Raw genomic sequence first — 27834 nt, forward strand, 5'->3', positions numbered from 1 at the left:
GCAGTGGATTAGCTATTAGTGCCCTTTAGATTCTAAATCAAGTTACATCCTCACTCGTGTAGGGAGGAACCAAAGAGATATTGGGTTGCAGTGATGCTGCTGTACCCAGTATTCATGAATTACCCATTCGGTTGAAAATTTGATTCATCTAATCCCTAAGTCTTAGAGATACTAAACTACATGACCGTTGCTGTTTCCCTTTCCATATTAATCATAACACTCCGGCATCCGTACAAGCCTTTTGGGCTGACTCGATTATTATGATATTGCAATTTTCACAACGTGCATCCATCTTTGTTTTTCTTAGATCTTATAGATTATCCTACAATCTACAACATAAAACATACCGAACTAACTTCAATCATTTTAGAAATTTTTCGATGAAACCATCAAGATACGCATCGATCAACGGTTACCCTCTCTCTGTCGCTCGCTTTCGCTCTCGCGCACAATATAAGTCACAAGCCAAGGCAAGCCTCCGCCTTCGCCTAGGTAGCCACCATTTGCCTGATCGATCTTGGAACCCCCAAATCATCATGGCAGAATCACTGTTTACTTGCAAAAACTGCCTTCACTAGACGACCTTTACGGCCCATGAGGGAACCATGTCGCCTGAGTTTTGGCAGCAACACCGCAAGGCCCACCGAAGAACACAGAAAAACCTCCACTTGAGGTCCGCAAACATGCACGTAACCAGAAACAAAACAGTCCCATTTAACAAAAACTCAACATAGGTAGTTCTCGAGCATCAGAGCTCACCCAACTTGAGAGAAAACTCTCGCTTTTGAGCATGAGGTTGCTTGATTAAAACTTGCTTTCTCTTACCTAGCACAGATCCTTTAATCACAATTTTATCAGATTTCGCAGATGGTCCATTTTGGCATGCGATTGCGACATCATCGCTCTCACATCCTGCAGAACTTCCTCCGGGGAAGTACAAGATACTGCATTGAAGATCAAATACCTCTTGTGCTCGAGAAACAGTAGGTGCACATCAGGATCAGTTGTGAAGCAGTTAGATAGAGATCAATATCTCATTAAAAATATCGAAATAGTCTATACTTACTAATTATAAAAAAAACACTATGTACACTTTGCTGTGACATGTCTCATTTGTTCAGATTGAATGTCATCCCAGCCTTCACAAGAAACAAAATGGCATCTATAATACAAAACCTCTTCAGAGCCTGCCTCCAATGGAAACCAAATATACGAGCACACAACTGAAACTGACACCCTTCCACACTGCCTCTGGCGGACACTACCAGCATAAGAACTGCAAAACTTTACTCTGAACAGTGTCCCTACATGATTGCAACAATGACATCAGACTAAATATCCCTTCAGCAAATATTGAAAATACAGGAATTATTTACAACCTTCAACGGTCTAACTAAGATTCTTATTAGCCAAGCTCATTCTGGAAGTGAATAAGATTCCTATAAGCTAGCTACCCTGCCCCATAAACATAATCATAATCATCAAACCTTTTCAAGTAGCTACCCTACTTCGAAACACATGCACACACAGTGCAAACAGTTAAAACACAGTTATGAATTTTTTTGACCAGCTGCCAATTATTTGGTTGTATAGAGGTTCAAAAATTTACCTACTAGTCTTGCAGCTGAACTAGAGTGCCATTTATGTACATCTATGTTGCATGACATTCAAACCATAATTGCAAATACATTAAGCATAAAAGGATACGCTCTAACCTGAGGTCCCAAGCTTTTCATCCCTTTTTGTTGACTAGTTAGTAAGTAGAAACACAGGGGCGCACAGGGGAATTACCAAGACGCCCATGATAAGAAAATGACAAAGACCCATCTGACCTGACACTGCTTGATGCCCAAGACACACCCCTAACCCTAAACCTGATACAAACTTCACCATAGGATTCCATGGTAACTTCAAAGCAATGGAATTGTGGGTCTATATAGCATTTATTTAACAACAATTAGCTAAATAGCAATCCTCTAATGCAATCACTTAGAAAGCCATTCTATCAGCTAGGAGTAAATTTTATCAAAAAGCAATGCAATATATCTTAATGCAGACAAGCAAAGTATTAGTAGGGTACAAAATTTTTTTGGCGTACCAACACTTGATACGCCATTCATACTGAATACTGGTACAGAACCGATACGTTACAGCACGCCCCGTACCACCCAATTCGGGCCGGTACGTTAAACCATGCAGCCAACAGTATTTATCATTTGAGTTAAACTAGGAAGGTAATTCTATATTTTAAATTCTGCAAAACTAAGATCTCTTTCAACTGCCCACTGACATGAATATATATAATTTGTGGGTCTATATAGCATTTTTCCAATAACAATTAACTAAATAGCAATCCTCTAATGCAGTCACTGAGAAAGCCATTCAATCTGCTAGGAAAAATTTTTATCAAAAAGAGATGCAATATATCTTAATGCAGACAAAAAAGCTATGCCAACTACTTATGATTCGAGTTAAACTAGGGAGGTAATTCTATATTTTAAATTCTGCAAAACTAAGATCTCGTTCAACTGCCCACTGACAAGAATTATATAAAAGATATAATAGGAAACAACACTCAGCATGCTATTGATATGCTTAAGAACATTATGGTGGAAATCATTTCCCCAAAATGTCTTATCCACCCATAAATTGCTGGATCATACCACCTGTCCCTATGTCCTAGTAATCATCAAGGAATGCAGCTGCATTCTTAGGGAGCCAGTGTTGCTTACTAGAACAACTCATTTGGATATAACATATGAAATGAAACTCATACCTGTTGCCAAAGAGGCCTAAATCTCATGTACTCTTTGATGAAGCTCATTCAAGGTTTCAGTGACAGAAATGTCAATCAACAACCAGGTAAAATCATCTGCTCTGAAGAACCAACTATTTTCCATGGCTAGAGATGCACTAGGATACATGAAAGACAGGTGAAAGCTGCCCCCGGCATCAGACCAGCATTACAATCCAAATGCTCTGTTATACAGATCACCTGAGCTTGGCATGTGAAACTTATGTTCCCCATTGCCAGAATAGTAGTTATTTAGCCCAAACCTCTCGTTACTCAAGAACTCAGGCATGCCCATTTCACTGCCATTTCTTACATCATTCCAACCACCCCATTGGCCATTTGAAATGTGTGCGCTTCTGGGTCGTTGGAGTGACATCTGTGCAAACGGAGACAGATTTCCATGGTTTTGGGCTAAAAGACGAGATGTAATATAAGCATCATTTAAAGGTAAGAATCTATCCCCAATATGATCTGGTATTCTTAGATTTTGATGAGAAGAGATGGGTTGCTGCATCAATAGCTGAAGCCTTGGATCACCATCAGAAGGGCTAAACTGTGAAGGGAAATCAGATTTTGAACTAAACCCTGAACTATTCAGTCCAAGCGGCATTCGCCCTTTGCCCACAGCAAGTATTGCTGGATCAATGAATTCCACGTCATCTGGATTTCCAGTTAAATGCGCTTGATACTGATTTCCAAGTGAAGGACTACCCAGCAGATGGTTATCTGATGAGGGAGGAAAAAAAAACAAAAAGATTAAAAAAGAAAAATAGTAGTACAAAGAATCAAGGCAAAATATGTTATGGGGTACCCAGTTCATGCACATTAGAAGTCCCCTTTACCATGTGCAACAAGGGGATGAGTGCAGTGCCTGAATGCTAAGTCGCCAGGCCAGCATTGTTGGCACTTGGCACAAACCCTTCATGTGCACCAGTGGATGCCCCAAAGCAATTTCTATTAGAAAGTGAACAAACCAGAGTATGTTGAATCATAAGCTTGGTTGAATCTATCTTGTGATGAAAAGCCTGGAGGGGGAGCTCTACTTGGTGCCGAAAATCCAGGTGGTGCTGCTATTTTAGCCCTCGAAACTCCTTCAAAGGAAGAGGATAACGTGCATTAAGAGAGAATGCATAACTAAAAAAGCAACATATCATAAATCCGTATGCAAAGATAAGATACAACCATCAAGCAAGATAATATCCGCATATCAAATGAGTCAAGGTATCATAAAACCATCCACATATCAAAGGGGGTCAAGGTATCGTAAAAACATTAACAAGTATAAGATAGAGTTATAAAAGGGTTAGCTTCACTGTAGTATAGAAAATTCAAATCTAAGCACAAGATGGTCCAAACAGGGCCGGCCCAAGCCTTAGGCGACCGCGGTGACCTGGGCGGTTGCCTAAGGCCCCGGCCCAATGGAAGGCCCCCACCCAAACTCGTATCTACACTCTACAGTGAGTGAATCACAGTCGCAGAGCAACGGCTACCTCAACAAGACGTGGGAAAATCAGGGTTAGAGGGTGAGTCCGGAGTTGCCGTTCGCCCGTCCCAATCCCATCGCCCATGGTGAAAAGCTATAAGCCTACACCTCTGGCTCTACACCTCTACCTCTTCAGCTCTCCTATATCTTCCTCCTCTGCTCCTTGCCCCCTCATCGTCCTCCTCTTCTGCAGTTCTGCTTCACCATCTTCACCTTCCACTGGGGTTACAACTTACAAAAAGTACCGCCGACCGTAGCTAGTCCTCAGTCCTCACCTCATCATCCTCCTCTTCTACTTCTGTGCTTCACCGCACTATTCGCCTTCGTCGTGGGTCCACTCTATACCATAAATCCTAAAACCCTAATCCTAATACATATTGGAAACGGAACATCTCTCTGTCGATTTAGATCTGGTCTCGTTGGAAAATGGAAAGCTGATGTGTTCTGAGTATAGCTCAGAGCCTCAGATCGTTCGAGCTTTAGCTTTCTTGATGGTTTTGTTCGGAAATATTTTTTTGCTTTGGAGAGCCCATGTGAGGCATTTTAATACTCGTTCTCCCGAGAGAGAGAGAGAGAGAGAGAGAGAGAGAGAGAGAGAGAGAGAGAGCTCGGAGAGGTGGGTAGCCGTTGGGAAAGTTTATTCATAGAAAAATAAATGGGTTGAACATCTATATTTGGGTTTTAATTCTTTGACTGTACAGTGACGAAGACTCTGAACAGGGGCATCTCCGAGTTTGTTGTGATGGTGGCAGATACAAAGCCACTTGAAATTCTTCTACATCTTCCTCTGCTTGCAGAGGATAAGGTATATATTTTCTCTGATAGCTTATTAATTGAAGATTGTCATCCTTGCTGCTGCTGTTATTTTTCTGTTTTGTGCCTGTATGTGGGAGTTGAGGTGTGAAGTGAGGATGGCGCCAACACTAGTGACAGCATAAGCTTTTATCAGAAAAATAAGTTTCTACCCTTCCAAGTAACTTCAAATGGTTGGTAAATAGATGGTTCCTAAAGTATTTTGCATTTATTAAAAAAAATTCATTATTTTTCAAAAATAAAAGGCCTTCCTTAGTGAGTTCGCCTTAAGCCCCCAAATGCATTGGGCCGCCCCTGTCCAAATGGTAGACCTCAGACCAATAAACAGACATTCAGGATAATCTCTGAAACAAGCTAAAGATCAGACTCATTCAAACGTTTTGGCTGTTGTGAGCTGAAAGTATGTGTCCAGACTTGGGCCTAAAAGAGAAAACAATCATTAAACCAAGCCAGAAAAAGTTGAACTCAAAAATTTCAAATTCCACAATACACATGTGAGATGGAAAGACTATCCCCCCAACCCATGCAAAGACATTTCATCAAGTTAAATTAACTTCTTGTTGCTAGTTACAATACGATCACAAAAATGAATTGGGTCCAAACAGAAAGAAGAAGCAAATGACAAAAGATTGAAAAGCAGGGGACTTGAAATAAATGACATCATCAACCTGAGGCCCCATGCATTAAAAAAATGGCACAAGATAATTGGTTTGCAGTTTAACTAAGAGGGAAATGAGGTTAAGTATAAAGCTATAAAGCAAGCATCATGACAAAATGAGAAGCTCAAAAGAGGAGGGCTGAACGATGACAGACATCACTTGGTTGCCCAAAGTGAGAATGGAAGGGGAGTGCTGTGCAGGAGGGGGGAGGAGATTTCATGGAGGAATGCTAGATATCATGCTGCTTATAGTTTGCACTAGCAATAAAATTGATCTAACTAAAGAAGCACACGGGACCCAATAAATGAGTTGCTGAGTGCTACTGTATTATCCCCATAATAACTTTTATCCTTCAGTTTTGTTTGGCAATGCATTTGATGATATAATTGGGCCCATAACTTGTTTTCTTAATGATCCAAATCAAGGTATTGAAAAAATTATAACTATGAATAAGCAAATATCTCTCATGTTCCATGCCTAGTCTCAATTTAAAGCTGCTTAAAAATACAACTACCACTTGCCTACATATATTAGGACCAAAAAGTAAGAAAAATAAAGATCACATGGAAAGTCTCTAGAACCAACAATTATCAGCACATTAGAAACCGCAAACTGGTTTGGATGCAACATATCATGCGTGCCACCATTAGTGAACAGTCCAGTAATCATAATGTGTTAAAAATATCAAAACAAAAATATAGAATCACGTGTGAAAAAGAAATTAAGCACGCAATACCATAAAAAATAAAAGAAAAGGAAGCAAGGCAAACAGCAGGTGGCAAGAAGGTCAGAATGACTAGACAGTTGACAAGTAAATATTAGTTCAACATATAATAAATCTCCCTTTTTGAAATTAACATCAAAAACTCACCAAATCTATCAGAGGAAATAGCTAGATTGCTGTTGAAGACAGCATTGGGACCCTCAAAATTATTGAATTGAAACCCATGTTGGGAACCATCTCCAAAAGAATCCTGCAAAGATGAGCATAATTTCTGTGCATTACCACTGTCTCTAAGAGAAGCCTCTAGACCACCTGCTTGACTTTCTTGCCTTGCAAATGAAAATCTGGATTGATTGCTATTAAGAGATCTCCATGAACTCGATAATTTCAATGACCTGTCCTGCTTTTCAGTTTCAGCTAGCAGCTTAGAAAAATTATTTGCTGAGGATGAGTCATCCCATGGATCAAAATCTAGTGACAATATATCCGAAATGATGCTGCTCTCTCCCATATCTACACTTGCTGTTTTGTCAGAAGTAGCTGCATCATCATTTTTTCCTAAACATTTTATCCTTTCTTCAGAGCAGTTCATCTCGGGACTTTCAAAAACCTTACCACTATTAGAGAAACAGCTTAGCTCATCCTCTTTGTGTCCATTGTATAGTGCAGATTTATTTTCTCTTGATGTAAATGAGGCCATGTCTGCCTTTGTCACCATAGTTTTACTATCACCAATATATGTCGAGTGCTTGATTGCAACGCCATTATTCTGAGAACTATAACTACATTGATTTGCACTACTGTGAGAATGATGTAGATAAGGTGAACATGATGGCTGATTATTATCATCATCTTCCTTCTCGATTCCTGGAGATGTCAAACCTTGCTTTTGCGGATCCAGATCCCAATCAGATAATTCATTTGCAATACATGCATCAGGCAGGACCGAGGCTCTGCTCGGTGGCTCTGAAGATAAATGTTCAACCTCATGTTTAGGTTGACATTGTTGAGGGCTTGAAGATAGATCAGACTTTGAAGTCTGATGCTTGTCCATGTTTGACCGACCATGCTCAAGATGGTTATCAATATTAACAGAAGACAAGCCCAAACATAAACTCTCTATGTTACCATTCACAGTTATGCTACCTTTAGCAGTTTTATCAGCACTAGAAGATCGCCCATCAGTACCTTTAGGAATAGGGTCGTTCATTGACTCTGTGTAGCTCCCAGCAAGAGTGGTGCCTCTTCCCTTGTCTTCAGCTGCCGGTGCCAGAAGTCTAGATAAGCAGCTACCATATTTTTGAGAAGTACGAGGTGCATCCAGTACATCATCAGGCGACAAATCTGACCCAGATGTCCGGAACTCCTCCACATTAACAGATTTGAAAGGCTCCGATTTCTTAGACGTTACAATCATATCATCATTCCATGCAGAAGGTACAGAAGCACAATCTGCATCTGTAAGACCTTCTGATGACATCACTGTTCGGCACTCCTTCACAGAACCAGATTTTGATGGTTCCGAGGATCTAGATATGCCATTCATAGGCATTACATGCCTTCTTTCTGGAATCTTCACTGTTGTAACTACATCATCATGCCACGCAGAAGACTCTTTTGTGCTTGCAGTCGATGATGAAAGCAAGGATGTACTGTTTAACATTTCTACTTTCTGTTTAACAGGTGTTTGTGAGCATGCTGTACTTACAGCTGGAGACCGGCAATATGAACTGCGAAGTCCCCTGCAACATGTCATAATTTTAGCAGTACCGTCTTTTGACAAGATAAAAAAGAAGTAGACGACGAAGAAGAAGAAGGAGAAGAAGAAGAATAGAAAACAACATACCATGAAGCAGCAGCAGGTAAAATAGTAGGCTTTCCAGCACTACTGTTAGGAGGAGAACCTTTGGCATGGCTTGGAGCATTCTGTACAAACAAATAGTTCGATTAACATAAGAAAATCAAAGCAGAGCTATAGAAAACATAACCAGCACCAATGTGGATCAAAAGAAATAGTACTACAATGCAACCTCGAATGCAAAAGTTTGATAAAGGATATACATTTGAGACACTCTTGATTGCTTGTTTGCCTGTAACTGTCCCACTGCTAGAGAAATCATCTACTGGAGGCGGCAACACATTCCCCAAGCGTCGTTGTGAATTATTTGAAGCAATTTGCGGGACCCTACTCCTATTGAGCCATATCAGATGATAATCAAACCATAGAATTAGGCAAAAATAAGGCAAGAACAGTAGCTTGATCAGATAATATGTTTATGCTAAGACAAAATAATATTTGTAAAAAATGCTGCAGCCAAATGCCAAAGTAAACATTGTCATCTATTATAAGATGAACTGAAAGCATGCCTAGAAACTAAGGACAAATAGATATGAAACTCCAAACTGTTAATCCATGTAATGCTTTCAATTAGTAGGACTTGCTGTCTTCTTATTGATTTTAGAAGTGATCACATGCATGTTACATGATAACGTCAGATGTGCTCTTCTCTTGCAACTGCAGTTACCACATGAAATTTGTGTGTGAATCAAACAACTCAACTATCCAACAAGAACAGAAAGTTAAATAACAATGAAGCTGCATTTGATTATCAGACCCTCCTCTTGATATTTGCAGTCTCAACTAGAATCAATATGTTTTCATAAGAGTGTATTCAGCATCATTCCATATCATCCTATATAACAGACAGTGAAATCATTCAAAGACATGATGATGCCACATCAGCAACCCACATTTCCATCTATGAGGAGACAGGAAAGCCGAACCCTCCAATTCCACCTACTCTATTACCTTCACCACCACTAGAAACAGCAATGCCCCCCACCCCCGACCCCGCCCAAAAAAAGGAACAAAATAAATAAAATAAATAAATCTCATGCATCATTAGTGCAAGGAATATGACACCAATATGACTGGAAAATTCAGCCTGCTAATGCAAAGCATCAAGCTTAGTGTTCCTAACAGGATTTGTTTGGCTCAAATCACACCATCAAACATACTGGGATCAACATGCACATGCACCAGCAACCATCTGATCTAATCTCACCACCCAAATCATAGTTGACATTATCCTTGCACAGGATTTTTTCCTATTACCCTTCCATAGGATCTTTTCCCAACTCAAACCACTTAAAACTTACTGGAATCAACTGATTTAATATATTACATAATTTAGTAGCAAGAATCCTCCTTTTAATGCGGTGCACCAACTTCCCAAGCTAGTCAGAAACTCATCCTTCCATCAGCTTCCTAAATTTTTTCTTATTAAATTATTTTAAGAAACCTGTTTCCCCATGCATGCAATCAACCTGCTTCCATAAGTTATCTGAACTCCCGAACCACATATGTGTCAAGCTTTTAGTTCTTTTCAATTTGTAAGACAGCTCAAATCAATACATCAAAATTATTATAACTGAATTACCTAAAAAGCAAAATTTGAACACTTGAAGACCACTATATTTGGTATACCATGCACAACACCATCTTCGCTATAATGTTATCCCAGCATGTTTTCAAATCATAAACACCCAGAAAATGCAGAAGTCGATACAATGTGCAGTGCCTGCATGCTATTAATGATTCTACCAAGATTTCGAGCAAGTCACATGAAGTACAGTACTTATGGCATTTATTCCTACAGCATAAATGGATATCTTGTTATGTGAATACTTAGTTGGCAGGTAAGCGACAACAAGTGAGGATTCATCTGCACAAACTTCCCTCCTCATCATATGATAGAAGAATTCCCATGTCAACATAATTCTGTTATCTGTAAGTGCATCATGATAGTAACCAGCCGACAAAAAAAACCTGGGAAAATGGACCAAAGTCGACTTCACATGTGCAGCAGAAATTGTTTGAATGAAATAAGGCAGCTCTGATTCAATAACCTTCCAGTATACATAAACATATGGTCAGAATAAATGTAAGATAGCTTGGAGGACAACTATCAACATAAGATAGGGTACGGTAGTATAGTGCTAGCTCCACATCAATCTCCCTGAGCTTGGAAATTTGGGGCCTCACAATTGTTGGTGTTGATTAAATTACCATAAAAGTATATAGATAAACATGCATAAGGAATTGCTTGTCACATGAAGAATGCTCTCATTCATCTTTTCTAAAAAAAATCCTCATGTATTGATAGATGATAACATCAAATGACTAATGCAGAGATGTTATAGATGTATGCAATAGATGAATGAAACATGAATCAAGGAATGTAAAGTGTAAATTCTCAATCATTTTCAAGATCAGTCCATATTCAACATCAGGTTTATGCAAGACAAAATATATCCACTCAAAAACCCTGCTAAATTTGGGATAGTGCAAAATAAAACCGGAATAACCCTCGTTATTCACTTATGCTCTAGAATAAAGTTTCAGAGGCAAGACAGTCTAGAAAGACTTTTTCCCCACATGTTCCACTCAACCCAGATAAAAGTTTAGCGAAAGAGTAGAATAGTTTAAATCTGGTTTATCCTCATTTTTGGCCCTGAGTTTTCCATTATTCCTCTTAAACTGGATATAGCTGTTCCCGAACCAAACAGAGCCAGCTTGAGGTTCGATCTCTGTCCAGCACATGCATCCATAAAGAGAATAGATATAGCTGCAATGACTCATGATTAATTGCAATAAAAAAAAATCATCACATTAGCACAGGATAGCTATTAAAGCAGTGACAAAGAATGCACAAGAAAATGCTTGCCATACAACAGATGATGCTCATGCTGATTTTTCATTTTCTAATGAACAACTTAAACTATATATTGCTTAACAAAACCATCAAACAAACTAAATATGGCAAAGATAGAGTAAATATGTGTCATAGCAATTGAGAGGAAAGCTAAGAACAAAGTCAAACCTCCAAGCATCTTCAAGTTGACTACATTATTGACTCAAGGATTATCCACAACAGTATATCTGGACTTTAAGATTCAAACTATACATAACATGTATCCACATAGAGATAGATGGGTAATTGATCCTACTTGTATCGACTAAAGAAATTGTGAAGTGCGAGACAAAGAAATTACAATAAAAATACCTTGTATAAGCTGAAATTATCTCATCCTTAGTGAAGCTATCCTCTTGGCTACCAATGTCATGCAAATATAGACAATCTGAATTGTTGCAAGCCTGGATTAGTCAACAACTACTCAAAGTGAATTGAAGGAAGATAAAATCCAGGATTACTAGATGGTTAATATTAAAATCGATATAGCAATGCAGCAGTGTCCAAACAAACTACTTTTCATACCATATTTCTCAACCAAGCATGGCAATACTTCGTAGTACCAAAGCAAGCTCTGCAATTGTAAACTCCAGTGTCACAGAAATGATAGAATAACAATGCAATGGTCTAGCAAATAAGAAGGTACATCACATGATTACCTCAAAGATTTACCTTAATTGTGCACAGCATGAATACATGAATAAAAAACACAATGATGTAGCTAATAAGAAGGAACATCATATGCTTACCTCAAAGATTTACCTTCCAAAACAAAATTGTGCACAGCTTGAATACACCGAATGGCTTCCTCCTCTCTAGCATATGTTATGTACCTGATCCAGTCACAAACTCATACTTAAACAGTCCAAACTAGTGAAAGACATCAATACTCTATTTCAGGAGACCAAACAAAGCAACTGCATTGGGTCCTCTTTTTAATTTTTCAAGCTCTACATAAGAGCATTAGTTCTGAGCAACATCAGTTTAAATGGTTTATGGCATATAAAGCAAGAACTATTTAGTCCCTAGTTTGCTACAGTTGTTTTTTTAAGGACAGCTTCTTCAGGTTGAGGTCACATTCAAACTTTACAATGAGGACATCTACTTATTAAAATAGTCTTCACCATAGTTTCTGTATGTACCTATTCCTAATTCTTCTGATGTCTTTAGTCACCTTCTATAGTTTAGGATAATAGTTTATGTTCTTATACTGCTATTTTTAGATGTTCACAACATCTTAACACTTCTCAATACTTAAAAACCTATTTACATCGTCCTTTGCAACTTTCTGCAACATCTGATACCTACTCCATTAACCTGAATCAACTTCCACTACTAGATCATTAAGGTTGATTCAGATTACCCTCATTCATGCAACTTTCCTCGCAAACATATCTGCCCTTCGATCATGCACATGATAAACCGACCCAACACTTTTTCAGCAGTCAACTTGGTCGCCACAAAGGAAGAAACTGAAGTCCTTTCTCCATCGAAGAAAATCCCAATAAGAACCCAGTAGTTTCAGATTTCCTAGCAAAAAGCAAGATTTCGCAGTATGCCTACATACTTCATTAGATATGCATTTCCTTTTGATCTGCCTAAAGCCAACAACAAAAAGAACACCGAGAGAGACAAATGACATGTCATTAGCCAAATTATAAATAGGACTCTCAATCAAGGGATATCCAAAAACATCGTTAGTATATGAATCCTCCTTAAAGATGCAACTCCGCTCCTTCCTCATTGAGCCCAATAGGTATCATTCTTGCAATTAAATGAATTGGAACTTACAGGCTCATTGAAATGTAATGCTTGTTTCCTGCAGCTCCTGCCATTCTTAATTCAGCACTCTGAGATTTCAGCAAAAGAGACAATATACAGAGGGGAAGTTTACACTATGCAGGTATTGTGCTCACATTATCCTAGTTATCATTAGTAAAAACACTTCACTCTCTCATCCTTAATGAGAAACAACTATTAAACTATCGAGTCAATCACTGTATTTGTCACAGCTTGGGAGGCCTTCCCAGACAAATGTTAAAGGGTTAAAGATTTGGCAAACATATATAACTTTACTCAACAATTACACGTTTGGTGAGCTTTTCAAGATTTGCTTGATAGTCCAATAAGGATGGGCCCCATGTACCCGCATATGATTTATTATAACACACCTATATCGATTTGTTAATTATAAATGTCCTTTGGCTAGTCATGGTTATTATGTTATATATCTACCATTCATGGTTACAGACCAACATGTTCACGGGTTGACCCATATAATTACGCCACTATAGAAACAAGCCTGTCTAACATAAACAGGTGAGAATGCATTGTCGACCATAAAGAATTCCATGCAATTCTACAGAAAAACCTTCTAAATTTAGAAAATCATTTAACTATGCTCTATATATCTATTTAAAATTATTGAATACTAAATCGGAAATAAAGGAAACGTGGTCAAAAGAGATTAAGAAAACATGGCCAAGTGGAGCTTATAGCTTCCCTACAAAAGGAGGAAAAAAAGGTGCATGCTCAGTCTGTAGATACTAACACGCCATAAAAACTGAGAGGTAAGTAGAGCGACATCAGATGCATCAAACAATATGAGCATATATACCAATCCGTCTTTAAAACTACACAAACATTCTTATTTGTTTCTGCTCATCAAAGTAAAAGAATATCATGTACCTAAAGAGCATACACATATGTGCTCTACTTTTACATAGGGCTAAAATTTCACAGATAATTACAAAACATATATGCGCTGGCACCCTCGATTGACATATCTTGGGAAGTAAAGAGATGTATGACCAACAAAATCCACTAAAAAATCCAAGAAACTTATAAATTACGTCAGTCAAGGAGTTTGAAATTTGAATAAGCTACATACTGAATATATATTTTTTTCCAAGTAATGCCTGATAAGACAAATGGAGAAATGGCAGTGAGATATACTTTCCAAGATATAGAAATTTCTGATTGGATAATTGGTTAAATGAGAAATAACTAAAAAACCAGACCCTAGAGAAAAATATGATTGCAACCTAAAAACTGAACCAATAATTTATTGCATAAAATTTTTCTATCTGTTCTCTTTTTTTGAAAAAAAATGGATGGGCAGGTGAGTGGGTGGTGGTGAGGAAGCCAGAAATATTGATGCTAGTGCATGTAATATGTATTAAGAATCTAGAAGATGACATGTGAAACAATTGCAACAAAAAAACTTACACACTAAATGTGTTGTTATTTGATGCTTGCTGGGCTGCAGCACCAGTTAGGCGAGAAATTGATACTTTTAAAATTTTCCCATACTGACCAAAGTATTCCCTGCGCTCAAGTATCTGAAGCACCAGAAGTAAGCTTTGCAAAGATGAGAGACCTAGGTTATCATTTATAAAAAGAGCTTATTGTGAAGATCTTACGCACACTTTCATCACATAAATTAGAAGGTAGCCCAATTATGTACACAAGGTTCCGTTGTATCACTCTAACACTGCTAAGATGCTTCCTAGCTTCTCCTGATGCTTTAGGCTTTGCCTTTTGAGACTTTTGTTTCTTCTCAGCATTAATCTCAGCCACCACCCTGTCCCAAAAGAAAAATATCAGATAAACTCTCGTTACAATCATGACAGCATGCATATTGATAAAAAGAACAGAAATAATAATATAGGAAGATAGAAACCTTTCACAATTGGCAGCCATTCCAACAATTCTTTCTTTGTCATATGGTGTTCGGCATGCTGGGCATCGCCCTTCTGTTTCTTCCTTCTCAGCCATATCCATTATATGATGCCAACACCAAACACAAATCTATAAACATTGCAGCAATCAAATCAGAGGTTTCCAACCCCAGAATCCCTACAAATAGTATGGACCAAGAATTCATGCGTCCTCGCTAGATACAAAAGTGAGCTTTTGACAAGCAAAACAAATATAAAACAATATCAATACAAAGCTAAAAGGACACAGTGCCTGATTACTGTTCTCATAGCGCAAGGCACTCATACCTCGTAACCACATTTGCATGGTTTCAACTGTTGGTCAGTCAGGTCCATCTCCTCAGCGCACAAAGGGCACATCCTCTCTCCATCGTCACTCATGGTCGTCCTTGAGACATGGTTAAGCATTAAGATTGAGTCAAGAAAACAAAATATTAAAAAAAAATCACTCACAGGTCACCAAACTAGTCTCCAAATCCAATCTAGAACTAAATCCCCATCAAGATCGTGACCTCAGAAACCAAGAGTAGCAGGATTAGCCCAAGATACTCCCTCCCCCCCGCCCCTCCAAATACAAACCCTAAAAAGCCCTATTTTTCTTCCCCAATTCCCCCAACTCTTCATCTCCTAGAATATCTAAAAATCCAAACTTAAATTCTAAAACAACAATCAAAACCCACAGTAGTTCTCTTGCATGCACCGAAATCTAACGATCGCCATAAAATTTTCCATGGCATGAATTCAAAGAAACGAAAAGTTCCAAGATCCGCAAGCAAAAATCATCTCAAATCCAGATCCAAGAAACAGAGATAGTTGGAGAAAAATCACATCAAACGCACCCCAAAATCTACAATTTTTCATGGATCAAGAAAGATCAAGAAAATAAACGGATAACGAAATTACCATAAAGAATCGAAATAAAATCGAAGAAACAATCACCAAAGCAGGGAAAGATGGAGACTCACATTGGGGGGAAGGGGATCGCGAGGGCAAGCTAGAATCGGAGGGGAGGAAAGGGGCAAGGAAGGAGGTGAGAAAGCGCTCGGCGAGAAACGGGAAGGAACCAGGGGTCGAGAACGAACCAAACCCTCTTCTCCCCTGGATCGTTTTTGTCGCTGCTGCTGTATTAGTCGCTTTCGATTTAAATAATCGCCCCACAGACAACTGCCCTCGTGCTCACAATAAACTACGGGACGTGCCATTAGAAAAATCGGATTTCCGATTCTGCCCCCAGTCGGCCGACGCGTTCCACCAAGGGCGGTTCGTTTTCCGCGTGAAACGAGAAAGAGAAACGGGAGAATTTGCGGCCCAAAAAGGGAAAGCCCATGTGGAAGTGGGGAGTTGGGTAGCAAATCTCACGCGAACGACACGTGGATACAATAATTCTTTGTGCCAAGCTTTATTTCGGCCCTGGCAAAAAGGTTTCATGGTCTCGTTTTGCTCCGGTAAGGCCCGAGAATGTTCTGGAAATTGGTGTCCAATCAGCTCGGAAAAAAAATAAAATTACATTGATACCTTTTAAATATCAAATTTTATATAAATATCCTTTCTAAAATAATATTTATATATACACCCTCATCAAATACTTATTTTACTATTTTATTCTTCTTTATTCTTATTTTTACATATATATATATATATATAGCCATTTAACATGATTAAAAAATTAACCATTTTAAATTAAAATAATTAAAATATTCTTAATAAATAGATGTGCAAAAATAATATTTATAAGCCGATCATGATGAAAAACAAAAAAATAATTTTAAAATTTTATTTTATTTTTAATTAAAATAAATATGATTTTTATTAACGATATTAAAAAATTGTTATATTAGAGTTATTTGTAAAAAATAGCATTTTTATGGGGATACAGAAATAAATATAAATTTTAAGAAGTTATTTATATAAATTTAAATTTTTAAAAAATATTTATGAAAAAAAAGAACTACACACATGTTTGTAGGTGATGTCATGATCATCTAACAATTGCTGATGGACGTCATGCATGCATTGAATGTGTTAATAAAAGTTTAATTTTCTATGTAAGATCATTGACATCTATTAAAAAAAAAAATGCGCTTTGTTTTTGCCCAACAATTCAATTTTTCCTTATTATTCTCCAACAAGTCTCCTTCTTTCTTTCCCCTCTCACGTCACTGGACCCACCTTGCTCGATTCCTTGTTTTTATTTTCTTCTCCTTTGGTCTTCTGAGGGAAGAGGAGATAGTCTTTGGCCATTCATATTATGTGGTGGAGCAATGTTTTATTCATGCGTATAACTTGATATTTTCGAACAAGGAAAATATTGCTAGCACGTTGACTAAGCACATTCAAAAACTTTAATTGATTTTTATGATCCATGCTCAATTTCATGGTCCATGCGAATACTCAATAATGCCATCTTGATAAAAGCAGGTGATGCATGGTGGACTAGTGATGGACTCGAACCAAACAAGTTAAATAATTTACAAGATACATTTGTGTGTGAAAAAGAGAAATGTTTAAATGAATAGTAGTTCTTATATGGTTACCTTAGGAATTTGTCGCTCGTAGATGCAACATATCTGGCTAATAGATGTTGCAGTTTGGATAGGAGAGTGATACTTCGGAAACAATGCAATGTAATATGATTGTAATAGGTTTACAATGTCGAGAGTCGTGACATATAAATTGGGCATCTTTTAGCGGTAGTAGCATCATCTTAATAAAGCTGAGCGTTCTAATATGATAGTCTCTTGATCAATAGAAACTAATATAGTGGAGTCAAACTAGTGCAACACGAATGTCATGTAAAAGTGTCTTTATATGACAATCTTTTGTCCTTTAGCTTGACCTAGCTTACTTTGATCGGAAAATTAGCATGTGTGGATAAATGTGGTTGACTAAAGCTCGACCTATATATCTAAATCATCGAGAGAAACGATGAGAAAAAGATTGTCATATAGCTGACCTATCACTTCGATTGTCCAGCTTTACATTACTTGCTATACACTTTAAAAGAAATCTTACATTGCCATAATTTAGGTAGTCCCTGACAATGAGCAATTGAGCATGAGTCTGCTCTTCATTTAGCAAATAAGGAACATTTGATGTTCATCTCAAAGACATAAACTGGGTTTTGGATCAGGCAATTGCAGTACCTTGTGTGTGAGCATATAATGGTCATGAATCAAGTTATAGTGCAATTTAAACTCACTTGAGGATTTAGAAGACATCCAAAGATGCTAAATTTTCAATACTAGAGAACAATGCTTGGTTGCGATGGTGATTGGGTCAAGGGTAGGTACTGTGTTGTAGGCCAAGCTTGTAACCTCACCAAACTTTTTCTCTTTCTTCATATGAAAGACTTTTTCCATTAACCATGATTAGGATACTGCAAACCCAATAACCTGACCTCCTTTCCTATTTGGATAAAAAAGTAGCCCAAGCGCTGTCGGCTACACCGCCAGGGATGGGATGCTTTCCCTCGAATATCCCTAACCTTTCAAACACGATAGATGGGATTTGACGTCAGTTCCCCGGTACAAACAGTTAAAAGAGGCTTTACCAGCAAAGTAAATCGGCACCTCGAGTAACTCGACCACTTTTTTTTTAAAAAAAAAAAAAAAATAGGAGGGGAGCGGGAGGGGCCAGCCCACCTGCGTAGCAGCTAGGGGTGGCAAAATATGACCCGACCCGCCAACCCGACCCGTGTTTGACCCGCCATAAACAGGTTTGGGTTTGGCCTAAACAGGTTCGGGTCGTAAACAGGTCGACCCGTTTAACCTGTTTATTAATTGGGTCGGATACGGGTTTTAGATGTCTGACCCGTTTAAACCGTTTAACCCGTTTAACTGTTGGGCAGGTTAAACAGGTCTAAACAGGTTAAACGGGTTAAACAGGTTAAACGGGTGAAATAAGTTAAACAGGTCTAAACATGTTAAACGGGTCTAAACAGGTCTAAACAGGTCGGATTGGGCAGGTTAAACAGGTTGGGTTGGACAGATTAAACAGGTCTAAACAGGTTAAACGGGTCAGGTTGGGCAAACAGGTTAAACAGGTCGGGTCGGGTTGGGTAAACAGGTTACCTGTTTATTAAACAGGTTAAACGGGTCGGGTCGGGTTACCTGTTTAATAAACAGGTCAGGTTCAGGTTTGCAATTCCTGACCCGTTTAATAAACAGGTCGGGTTCAAATTTATAGTTTTCTGACCCGACCTGTATTTGACCCGACCTGTTTATGCCTGACCCAACCCGATTGCCACCCCTAGTAGCAGCCCCACTAGACTCCCTTCCATCAGAGAATGTTCGATACATATTGCAGATTTTCGCGTGCCTTCCCCGACCCAGGGGCTCACCGCCTCATGTGTGGGTACGTCATCCCAGCGCTACCTTGGTACAGATGGAAGAAAAGCATATCCGCCAGTGAGCTATTCAGACGTGGGGCATTCGGACTCCTGATTTAATCGACGCCCGCGCGTTTCGAACCTAGGCAACTCAAGTGGAATTATCGCCCTCTTACCATCATGCTACCACTTTGGTGGCCTCGACCACTTTTTACTAACTCAACGACTCAACCATTTTACCTCACTTCTTCTGCGTGTAGTTACATGCTAACCTTTTTTTTCACGTTTTTGGAGGCTATAAACGATACAAGCTGGACTAGTTTCTAGTTTTATAGCTAAAAAGTCATAAAGCTATTAGCTTCTTTGTAAACATGTCGTGAATAATGAGCAATAGGTACATCATTCTTCAAAAATCTTGCAATAGTGGATGTAAACTAATATCGGCAAGAAGTGGATTAGAAAGCTATTTATTAATTGTTATAAAGTCATCTTCTAAACAAATTTGTGAAGCCCTTATTCTGTAATAGCATAATTCAATCCTTCCCACACAGCATGCAACTCTACTATTGGAATTATGGTATTAAAAATTCTAACACCACCTACTGCAACGAATATACCACCAGTACTTCTGATAACAAAATCTGATGCCCCAGAATCACCTTGTTCCCGTACATTAACATCAAAATTTGATATTGAGAAAACAAAGAGATGGTGGCTTCGAAGAGAAATATATTAATTATAATATCGCAAAAACTGCAAAATAAAAGCCACATATTGCCTCTATTGTCATATGTCCCTATGTAGCAGCCATCTGAAGAAACTTGTGAGCTTGAGTAGAAGCTTTTAGAAAAATTAATCAAGCACTTTGTATCATACCTTGGATCATGCGATCATTACTTTCTAACCAAATATTACCGGTAATGTAACGAATTAGAATAGCTTATGCCTTTTTATCATTAGCGAAAAAACTCTGTCATACAACCTAAGAACGACCCCATCCCTTCAAGTCAAGAGATGGGAACGATCCTCTGCAGTTTCGATCCCAGAAGACTGTCACCATTAATCACGCTCTAGTCCCCAGGTTACATGTCATCCACTAGACTGAGTTGCTCATCTCCTATAGGATAGATCCTGTTCAAATAAGATAGTACTTCTACGGTGATTGCAGCGAGAGGGACCACCTGAGAGAGAGTCTCCTATGCAAGGCAAATTCTAGAAGATAGGAGGATCATCTTGGAAGGAAACTTAGCAGAGGTGATTGAGCGGATTCTACATGCGGGGCTAGGGATGTTCGACCACCCGCTTCTAGAGGACATGTGAAGGCTATTGAGGAAATGTGATGTCTTCCAAGTTATGCATATGTTCAAAAAGGCAAACATAGCTGCCGACTGAGTCGCCTTCTTTGCTGCTTACCATTTAGAAGAGATTCTCTAGACCCGTTTTATATCTATTCCTCAATCTCTGTGGAGTATTTTGTCCCTTAATTTAGATGGCAATGCTTACGTGAGACTAGTGTGAGCTGCCGAAGTACCAAGAAAGAAACTTCCTTTTACAATTTGTAGAAATTCATCAAGTGTCTAAGATGAGAAAATAAATAAATTCTACAATAAAGCTTGTCTCTATACCTGAGATGCTACTCTGCATTGAAGTATAATATAAGAGAAAGATTCCTCCACCTCCAAACAGATACCACATTAACTCGAGATACAAAAATCATGCTAAGATAATATAGCCCTATATGGTAGCTAATGCCATGTAATTTTTACATAAATAGAGCAACCTTGGGATAAACCTCCCCAAGCAATATTCATAACTTTGTTGGGGTTTGGATAGAAAAGCTCCATAAAAAATTAGATACCTTACTTATGAGACCAGAAGATGGACCCTAAGACAGTCTGTCTCTAATTTCGCTATAAGGTATAGGAATAGATATGTGTAAGAATTGGTTGACTCCATTTCCTTTTGTCGAAGACAATAAGATCTTTAATCGTAGTACCTTCAAGTGTTAAAATACTAACCAAAGTTGGTTGTCGTGCCAGAGGTAGATGTAACAACTATTGATCCTAAGCATGTCTATAGATGCACCATGCTTTATACACCATTTAATGTTAAAATAAATAGCTGGAGTACATGAACAAATTTTTTTCCAAACAGAAAAAGCATAGTTGAAATCACTACTTGTCCCAAAAACTTAAGCTGATAGGATGAGGTAGATTTATTTATATATTTTCTTATATTCCTTCTCACATGTGGGCCGGATTTTTCTTTTCTTTTTTTTGGTGAACCGGCTTCTCACTAGTGAGAAAGCTCAGAACAATCACAAGATAAAATACAATCCAATACCTGCGGCACCCGATCGGGAGGACCTCAACATACAAATTCGAAATGATGGGCTGCATAAAAGGCGACCCAGTCTGCAGCATTGTTTGCCTTCCGAAACACATGTGAAACCCGAAGTAAATCTAACTCCTCATCCATGCTCCAGATGTTCCGAAGTAGTGGGTGCAGGTCCGACCTAACCTGCCGACATCAGATCCAGCCATCCACTATGGTTGAGTCTTTAATAGACGAGCCCAATATGTGCAATTTTTTAATAATGGGGGTAAAGAGTGCAGAGACAGGGTTCGAACTTAGAACCTCTGCTCTGATACCATGTTGAAATCACAACTTGTCCCCAAAACTTAAGCTGATAGGTTGAGATAAATTTATTTATATATTTTCTTACAAACACTTTGTATACACGTTGGGCAAGATGCCAATGGCGAGGGCCGTACTTCGCCCTTATAAAAAAGGGGCTCCGTAGAATTAGCTTTCAAGAGACATCTTCATAGGATTTTGGCATGTCATATTTTTTGGAAGCTTGTACCCCCTGCTCCCTTCTCATCTCTATGATACACAAAATCAAGTTCTTGGCTGATTCCAGTGCTGATAAAATTGAGTGGTTTAATTGTGTTATTTTTGGGGCAGTATGTATTTTTCATGTAAAATACTCTGCAAACTATTAAAAAAAAATTTGTGTACCTCAAATACTGAGAACTTAACTTACAGATCATTACAGGTGAAATCAGCACTACAATTTGATTTTTTTGTTTTCACCTTCTTCACAAAGATTATCTGATGGTGTCTTGGTGTGGGACCACATTAGCTATTCTGCATGCTTGGCTTCATAGCCCTTGCAATCAATTGAATAGATATTTTGCCAAGCAAGAACATCTTAATCTATAGCCAAATTGAAACAATTTCCTGAGTGAGGACTTCTCAATCCATAACCAGCTTGAAACAATTTTGTGAATAAGAGGCGTATCCTTCAACATCAAGTTTTATGCTGCATAGAAGGTTTAGGACAAACTGTGAATAAAAGATATGATCCATGCAAATTCCCTGGTTCAGAAGAGGATAATAAAAAACAAAGCTAGAAAAAAGGATAGAAAATCATAATATTAAACATTACTTCTTTACTTTGCTGACCTTGAAATTCATAGAGCATGGGAATTAGCAAGAAGGATCGTTATTTCCTTCTCATCACATTAATTTAGGAGATCAAAATAATTGGTCTAGTGAAAGTAAGAAAACTTCTTCATCTAACAAACATATGCTATATTATAAAATGAGAAAGGACTATACCAAAATTATTAAAAAAATATTTTTTAATTTGGTTAATAGAACTTAATAAAAGATGAAAGAATTATTGTGTATAAGCCACTCTAAACACAAGTATTTGGGTTAGGCCATGCCGCCATAGGCTAGGCCCAAGGTAGTTTGGGTTGGGTTTGGACCTCAAAATGAGGCCCGGGGAAATTTTAGGCTAGATTTAGGTCAATACTTAAACGCTTGAACTCGGACCAAGCTCGGAGACTAAGCCCATCACCACTCCACTCCTTATTCTCTCTCCCACCTCTCTCTCTCTCTTTTGCTAAACCAGATATGTCATATAATACGAATACGAATATACCCAACAAAATCAGAAAATAACATGTCATAGAGTGCCCACCCCTCTCTCTCTCTCTCTTTATTTCTTGCTAGCTCACTTGCTCATTCTCTCCTGAACCATAGATTTAAGCAAGGTCTCCGCCCCTCCCATGCCATGCATCAAAAGCATGTTGCAATACCCTCGCCCTTTTGCCCATGATGTGCCATACCTAGTTGCATGGACCATGAATCATGGCTGAAGGAATGGAAAGAAGAGAGTGGCCTAGTCCAAGGAGGCGATGAGAGAGCCCACAAATACTCCTAAAGTGGTGAAGCCAAAAGCACATAAATCCAACCAGAGAGGCCCAAAGAATTATTACCGGGGAAGTGGATAGCGACAAGGCAAATAAGGCCCGAAGGGATCAGTGCCGCCCATAAAGATAGGGTATGTTCAAAAACTCTCGATATCTTTTATCTAATAATAGTCTCAATTTTAATAATAAGATAAAAGAATCAAGCAAGTGATTGCACTAAATAGCATTGATCAAACCATGATCCTAGGGTTTCTTTTCTTGTTTTTTTCTTTCTATTAGTTTTATTTAGGGAAAATAAAAAGAAAAACTATGAGAGTTTCAAGGGATACTATGTAATTTTCTTGTTTTATCTTTGTTATTGTCTTTTCGTAAAATATAGAGAAAGCAGTGCCAAACTTTCGAATTCTAGCCTTGTTCGGTCTATTTGAACTACTTGCATATTTTCTTCTAGACATATATTTTGCAACCTCGTTTAGTTGGGCGGGCACTTTGTGCATGTTCGCTATTTCAGACTCATTAAATTTTAGGAACATTAATTCTTGTTGGATGGGTCATGGCCTATAGAAAAATGTGTTCATTTTCTCTTATTTCACTGGACATTAACCATTCATGTGTTTGATTTGACAACAATGGCATTTGTACATGCGAACAAAGTAATAATGCCTCTAAAGCTAGCACTTAGAATAATTACTTGATTTCTCATACATGCGGGTCTCAAGTTTTTGTGAGAGACGACCCTAGATTTTGTAGTTTTGACATGCGGTTTAGGGTTGTATCTTTTGCATGAAAGAAAAATTTACCTTTCTTTGCATGAATCACCATCGGATCACACATCACATAGATCTCAATGCCCTTTGAACTTTATTATTCATGCATCTGCATAAATTTCAAAGCAATCGATTGGTGATCCAATGGTGGATCCACGTCCAAAGATACAACCCCGTCCCGAGCATGCATGAAGGAGTACTTCGAACCCATTTCACACTACCTGACATCACTGCAAATTATGCTCATTTGTGTATTATGGGAATCTCCAGTCCAGGGGATATCAATGTGTATGATGAGTTTTTGTTCTTCTAAAACCATAGCTGAGGTTAATTCTTCTGGAAATAAAACTGACAAATGAGCAGAAACAAATCTAATCTTTCAAAGTGCACGATCCTATGTTGTATTAATGTAAACCAGAAACTTTTCACTTATGATGATGGCTTGGCCTAACACTGTGACTTTGTTCATGTACAGATTTTGGTTGGAATTGCTTCACAGGTTCAGACTATTTTCCTATAGAACTGGGTACGAAGGGATGGCCAATGCTGCTGGCTGGGTGCAATCGTTCTTGCTTATGGCTCAAAAATTTTCCTTTCCTGATGTTCTTCAATCCATTGCAGTCTTGTCACAATGTTTGTTGCACTCGCTTGTTCATAAAGTTTTAGCGATGAATTCTATGGATTTGATCAACAATTTTTTCCATCAGTAATAGTCCTTCTTGCGGTGCTTGTGAATTTCAAGCATACCATTGCTTTCATGCTAGGAGAACCAAAAAAGGAAGCAATACTAGGCAACAAAAGTCGTTCAATGAATTACTTTAATTCCTGGATGATGTTTCCCTTTTTTAATTTCTCAAAAATTTAAAACAAAGATATGCTAAAGATTCACTATTTTAAAACAAAAATACCCTGAAAAGATTTGCTATTTTAATTCTTTAATATGCTATCTAGCTCTTTGATTCACTTAGATTTGCCTAATCAGCAACTTACCAAAGTTCAACCCTCCTAACTTGGCCTAACCCCTCCAGAATCAATAAACTATGGGTTCGATTTCAATAACACTGCAAATTTTGCTAAACATTAATTGAGAGATTTATTATAGTGATACGACTGAAGAGAGGGTACTCCTCAAGAAAATGTGAAGAAAGAAAAGAGTGAGATTGGATCGATCAAAGTTCAAATTTGTCTATCCTAATTTTAATTTTCGCTTGTTGCCTACCCCTAATTTCAAATGATAGATACTTTCTCCTTCCAGTACTTCCCAACTTTTGTATATATATCTCATCTAGCCTAAGGAATGAAACACAAATATAACATGGCAGAAAAAGAAAAGAAAAGAAAAGAAAAAGTGCCACGGCCCTTCCTCTCTTCTAATTCCCAAATTCCACTTCAGAGAAGCCTATATTTTCACACTCTAAAATTCATTATCATCCTCAAGTTTATCATCACCCAAAAGTCCCTCCCCTTCATGCCAAATCCAATACTAATTTTATTTATATTGCTAATTTATGTCTAAATTAACAACTGAAGAAATCTTGATGAAGTGAAAGAATGTAGAGGATTCCTATAACGTAGATTTCCAAACACCAATGGGGACCAGAGAGTTGGGTTAGAGTAGCAACAAACTAAAGAAAAAAGAAATATTAATCATGTCGGAAGAGTTAGAAAGAGAGCCAAAAGTTGATCTCGAGGGAATAGAATCAGGCCTATACAAGCAATAATAGAAATAATTTTATTTCAAATAATGATAATGTATGCTCAAAAACTTTCTATCTCTTTATTTAAAAATAATTTTATTTCAAATAATTAGATTATAATATTTTAACCATAACTACAATGCTTTCAATCTAGATTGCTTGTTAACATGGCAATTTGGCTCCATAGAGCTAGTGCTTACCTACGAAGATTTTTTTTTTTTTGGCACATCTAAAGAGGCTCGACTTTAGGTAGCCCTTAAAAAAATAAAAAAACTTAGCATGTTTTTATTTTGTTTTAATGGGATGAAAGTTTAAATGTGGGGTTTATCTTTCAAACACGTTTTTTCAGCTTTTTGTAGAAAGCCAACATTGAATTTTTTGAATCTATGGGAGCACCGTAAAGAAAGAGGATCTTCGCTTGATTCTATTAGTTGCACTTATACTAGAATATTGTGAGCAGCCGTTGTTTACATAATAATAATAATAAAAAAGAAGAAGGAAAGAAAAGAAAAGAAGAAGAGGATCAGAATACTCTTTAAAACTGGAGAGAGCCTCTCTTCTAATCATAGCCATCCATGACACCATGGTTGTGTTTGGAGAGGGTACATGGGGTAGGGTGCTCGTAGGCCTTGTCCAATCATCGCTCTTGTGCAATTATAGATGGTTGTGGTTGGAAGTGAGAATCCAAATCCCTTATAAGGACTGCATCTACTTGTATCAAATCTATATAATCCAAATGGTCCTAACTAGGCCCATCCTAGTGCAGTCTAATCCAATCAGGCTACACCCAACCTAATTGGACCCTTTATAACGTGATGGGACCCAATCCAAGTGAAACTTCAATTGAGCCAATCGTACCCAAGCTGCATTGCTCAATTGAACCCAACCCGTCTCAATTTCACATGCTAGATTTCTTTGATACTAGTACCAAAGTTGATGGAGCTGAAAATTTAATTCTAATTATTTTCTTAAGATAGACATTGCTTTTGGAACAATACTTCACCCAAGTGTATATATCTATTGCTTACTAAGTTTATGTTTATACATTAATCACCATATATTATCTGTCTAATGTATTCCAAAGCACGATATTGGGAATGAAACAGGATGAAACTTTGGATCAATGGTAGAAGTTCACCGCCACTTGGCAACCAAGGTGAGATTTAGATTCTAAGAATTAAGTTTTAATTATTTTTAGCATGTACTTAGCTATTTCAAGTGAAGTTTTATTTGATAGAACTTGTTTGTGGTGAGCCTCCTTTGTTTTGTTTTTTTTTTTGCTAAAAAATAGGAGGGGAGGAGTTTCCGCATGCCCTCTTCAATTCATGGAAAATCTTACTGGGCCATTCACGTGTGAGTACGTTACCCCAGCACCATCTCAGTACTGATGGAAGAAGGTATATCCACATAGAGTCATCCGGATGTGGGGCATGCGGTTCTCTGATTTGATTTAATCGACGCCCGTGTGTTTCGAATTTGGGCAATTTGGGTGAAGTTCAAGTTTCCTAACCATCAGACTACCGCCTTAGTGTCTAGCCTTCTTTGTTTGGCTCAAAGAGCTTGCCTCTGTTCCCAGCAGGAAGGTGGCAGACCAGAGGAATTGACCCCATAAATGAACCAGGGGCAGCGGAGGAGATTCCCAAGAGGATTCCATGGATTCTCCCCACATACGACCATCACGATGGCCATGCAATCGCAGTCATAAAGGGTAGAGTCGTCCAAGAAATTTTTTATTACTTTACCGAACGCACATCTCGTCCGTATCGAACATGTCTATGCGGATCGATGCATCCGCCGTCCAGTTTCCGTATTTGTCCGCATAATAATTGCTATGAGCATATCCGGTCCGGACAGTGGGAGAGGAGACCTGGAAA

At 38.1% G+C, this 27834-nt stretch overlaps 1 protein-coding gene and 1 pseudogene across 3 annotated transcripts; both read right to left on the minus strand.

Moving 5' to 3' along the window:
• Positions 1–1015: 1015 nt before the first annotated feature.
• Positions 1016–16074, minus strand: LOC103702851. Of its 3 annotated transcripts, XM_008785440.4 has the most exons (14): positions 15912–16074; positions 15235–15334; positions 14910–15037; positions 14654–14810; positions 14456–14568; positions 11977–12060; positions 11753–11801; positions 11540–11631; positions 8535–8664; positions 8320–8399; positions 6621–8215; positions 3769–3885; positions 2777–3520; positions 1016–1304 (listed from the first exon to the last, which is right to left on the minus strand). In XM_008785440.4, coding segments are annotated over exons 1-13 (3204 nt in total). In that variant the 5' UTR covers positions 15914–16074; the 3' UTR covers positions 1016–1304; positions 2777–2963. The 3 variants fall into 3 exon arrangements, with proteins under 3 accessions (XP_008783662.2, XP_008783663.2, XP_038980920.1); XM_008785441.3 differs by lacking the exon at positions 15912–16074 and having other exon boundaries at positions 14910–15085; XM_039124992.1 differs by lacking the exon at positions 15912–16074 and having other exon boundaries at positions 14910–15139.
• A 4166-nt stretch (positions 16075–20240) lies between these two features.
• On the minus strand, positions 20241–20422 carry LOC113462455 (annotated as a pseudogene).
• Positions 20423–27834: the final 7412 nt, after the last annotated feature.

Source organism: Phoenix dactylifera, chromosome 3 (genome assembly GCF_009389715.1).
Source record: "Phoenix dactylifera cultivar Barhee BC4 chromosome 3, palm_55x_up_171113_PBpolish2nd_filt_p, whole genome shotgun sequence".
In the NCBI taxonomy this organism is placed as follows: domain Eukaryota; kingdom Viridiplantae; phylum Streptophyta; class Magnoliopsida; order Arecales; family Arecaceae; genus Phoenix; species Phoenix dactylifera.

Bases quoted from the DNA above. Each gene is read 5' to 3' on its own strand.
- LOC103702851 (XM_008785440.4), bottom strand. The intron at 12,061-14,455 runs GTAAGTTTTTTT...TGACTGGATCAG, and splicing joins AATAACAACACATTTAGTGT to GTACATAACATATGCTAGAG. The intron at 8,665-11,539 runs GTATTTTTATTG...ATGGCTCAATAG, and splicing joins ATAATTTCAGCTTATACAAG to GAGTAGGGTCCCGCAAATTG.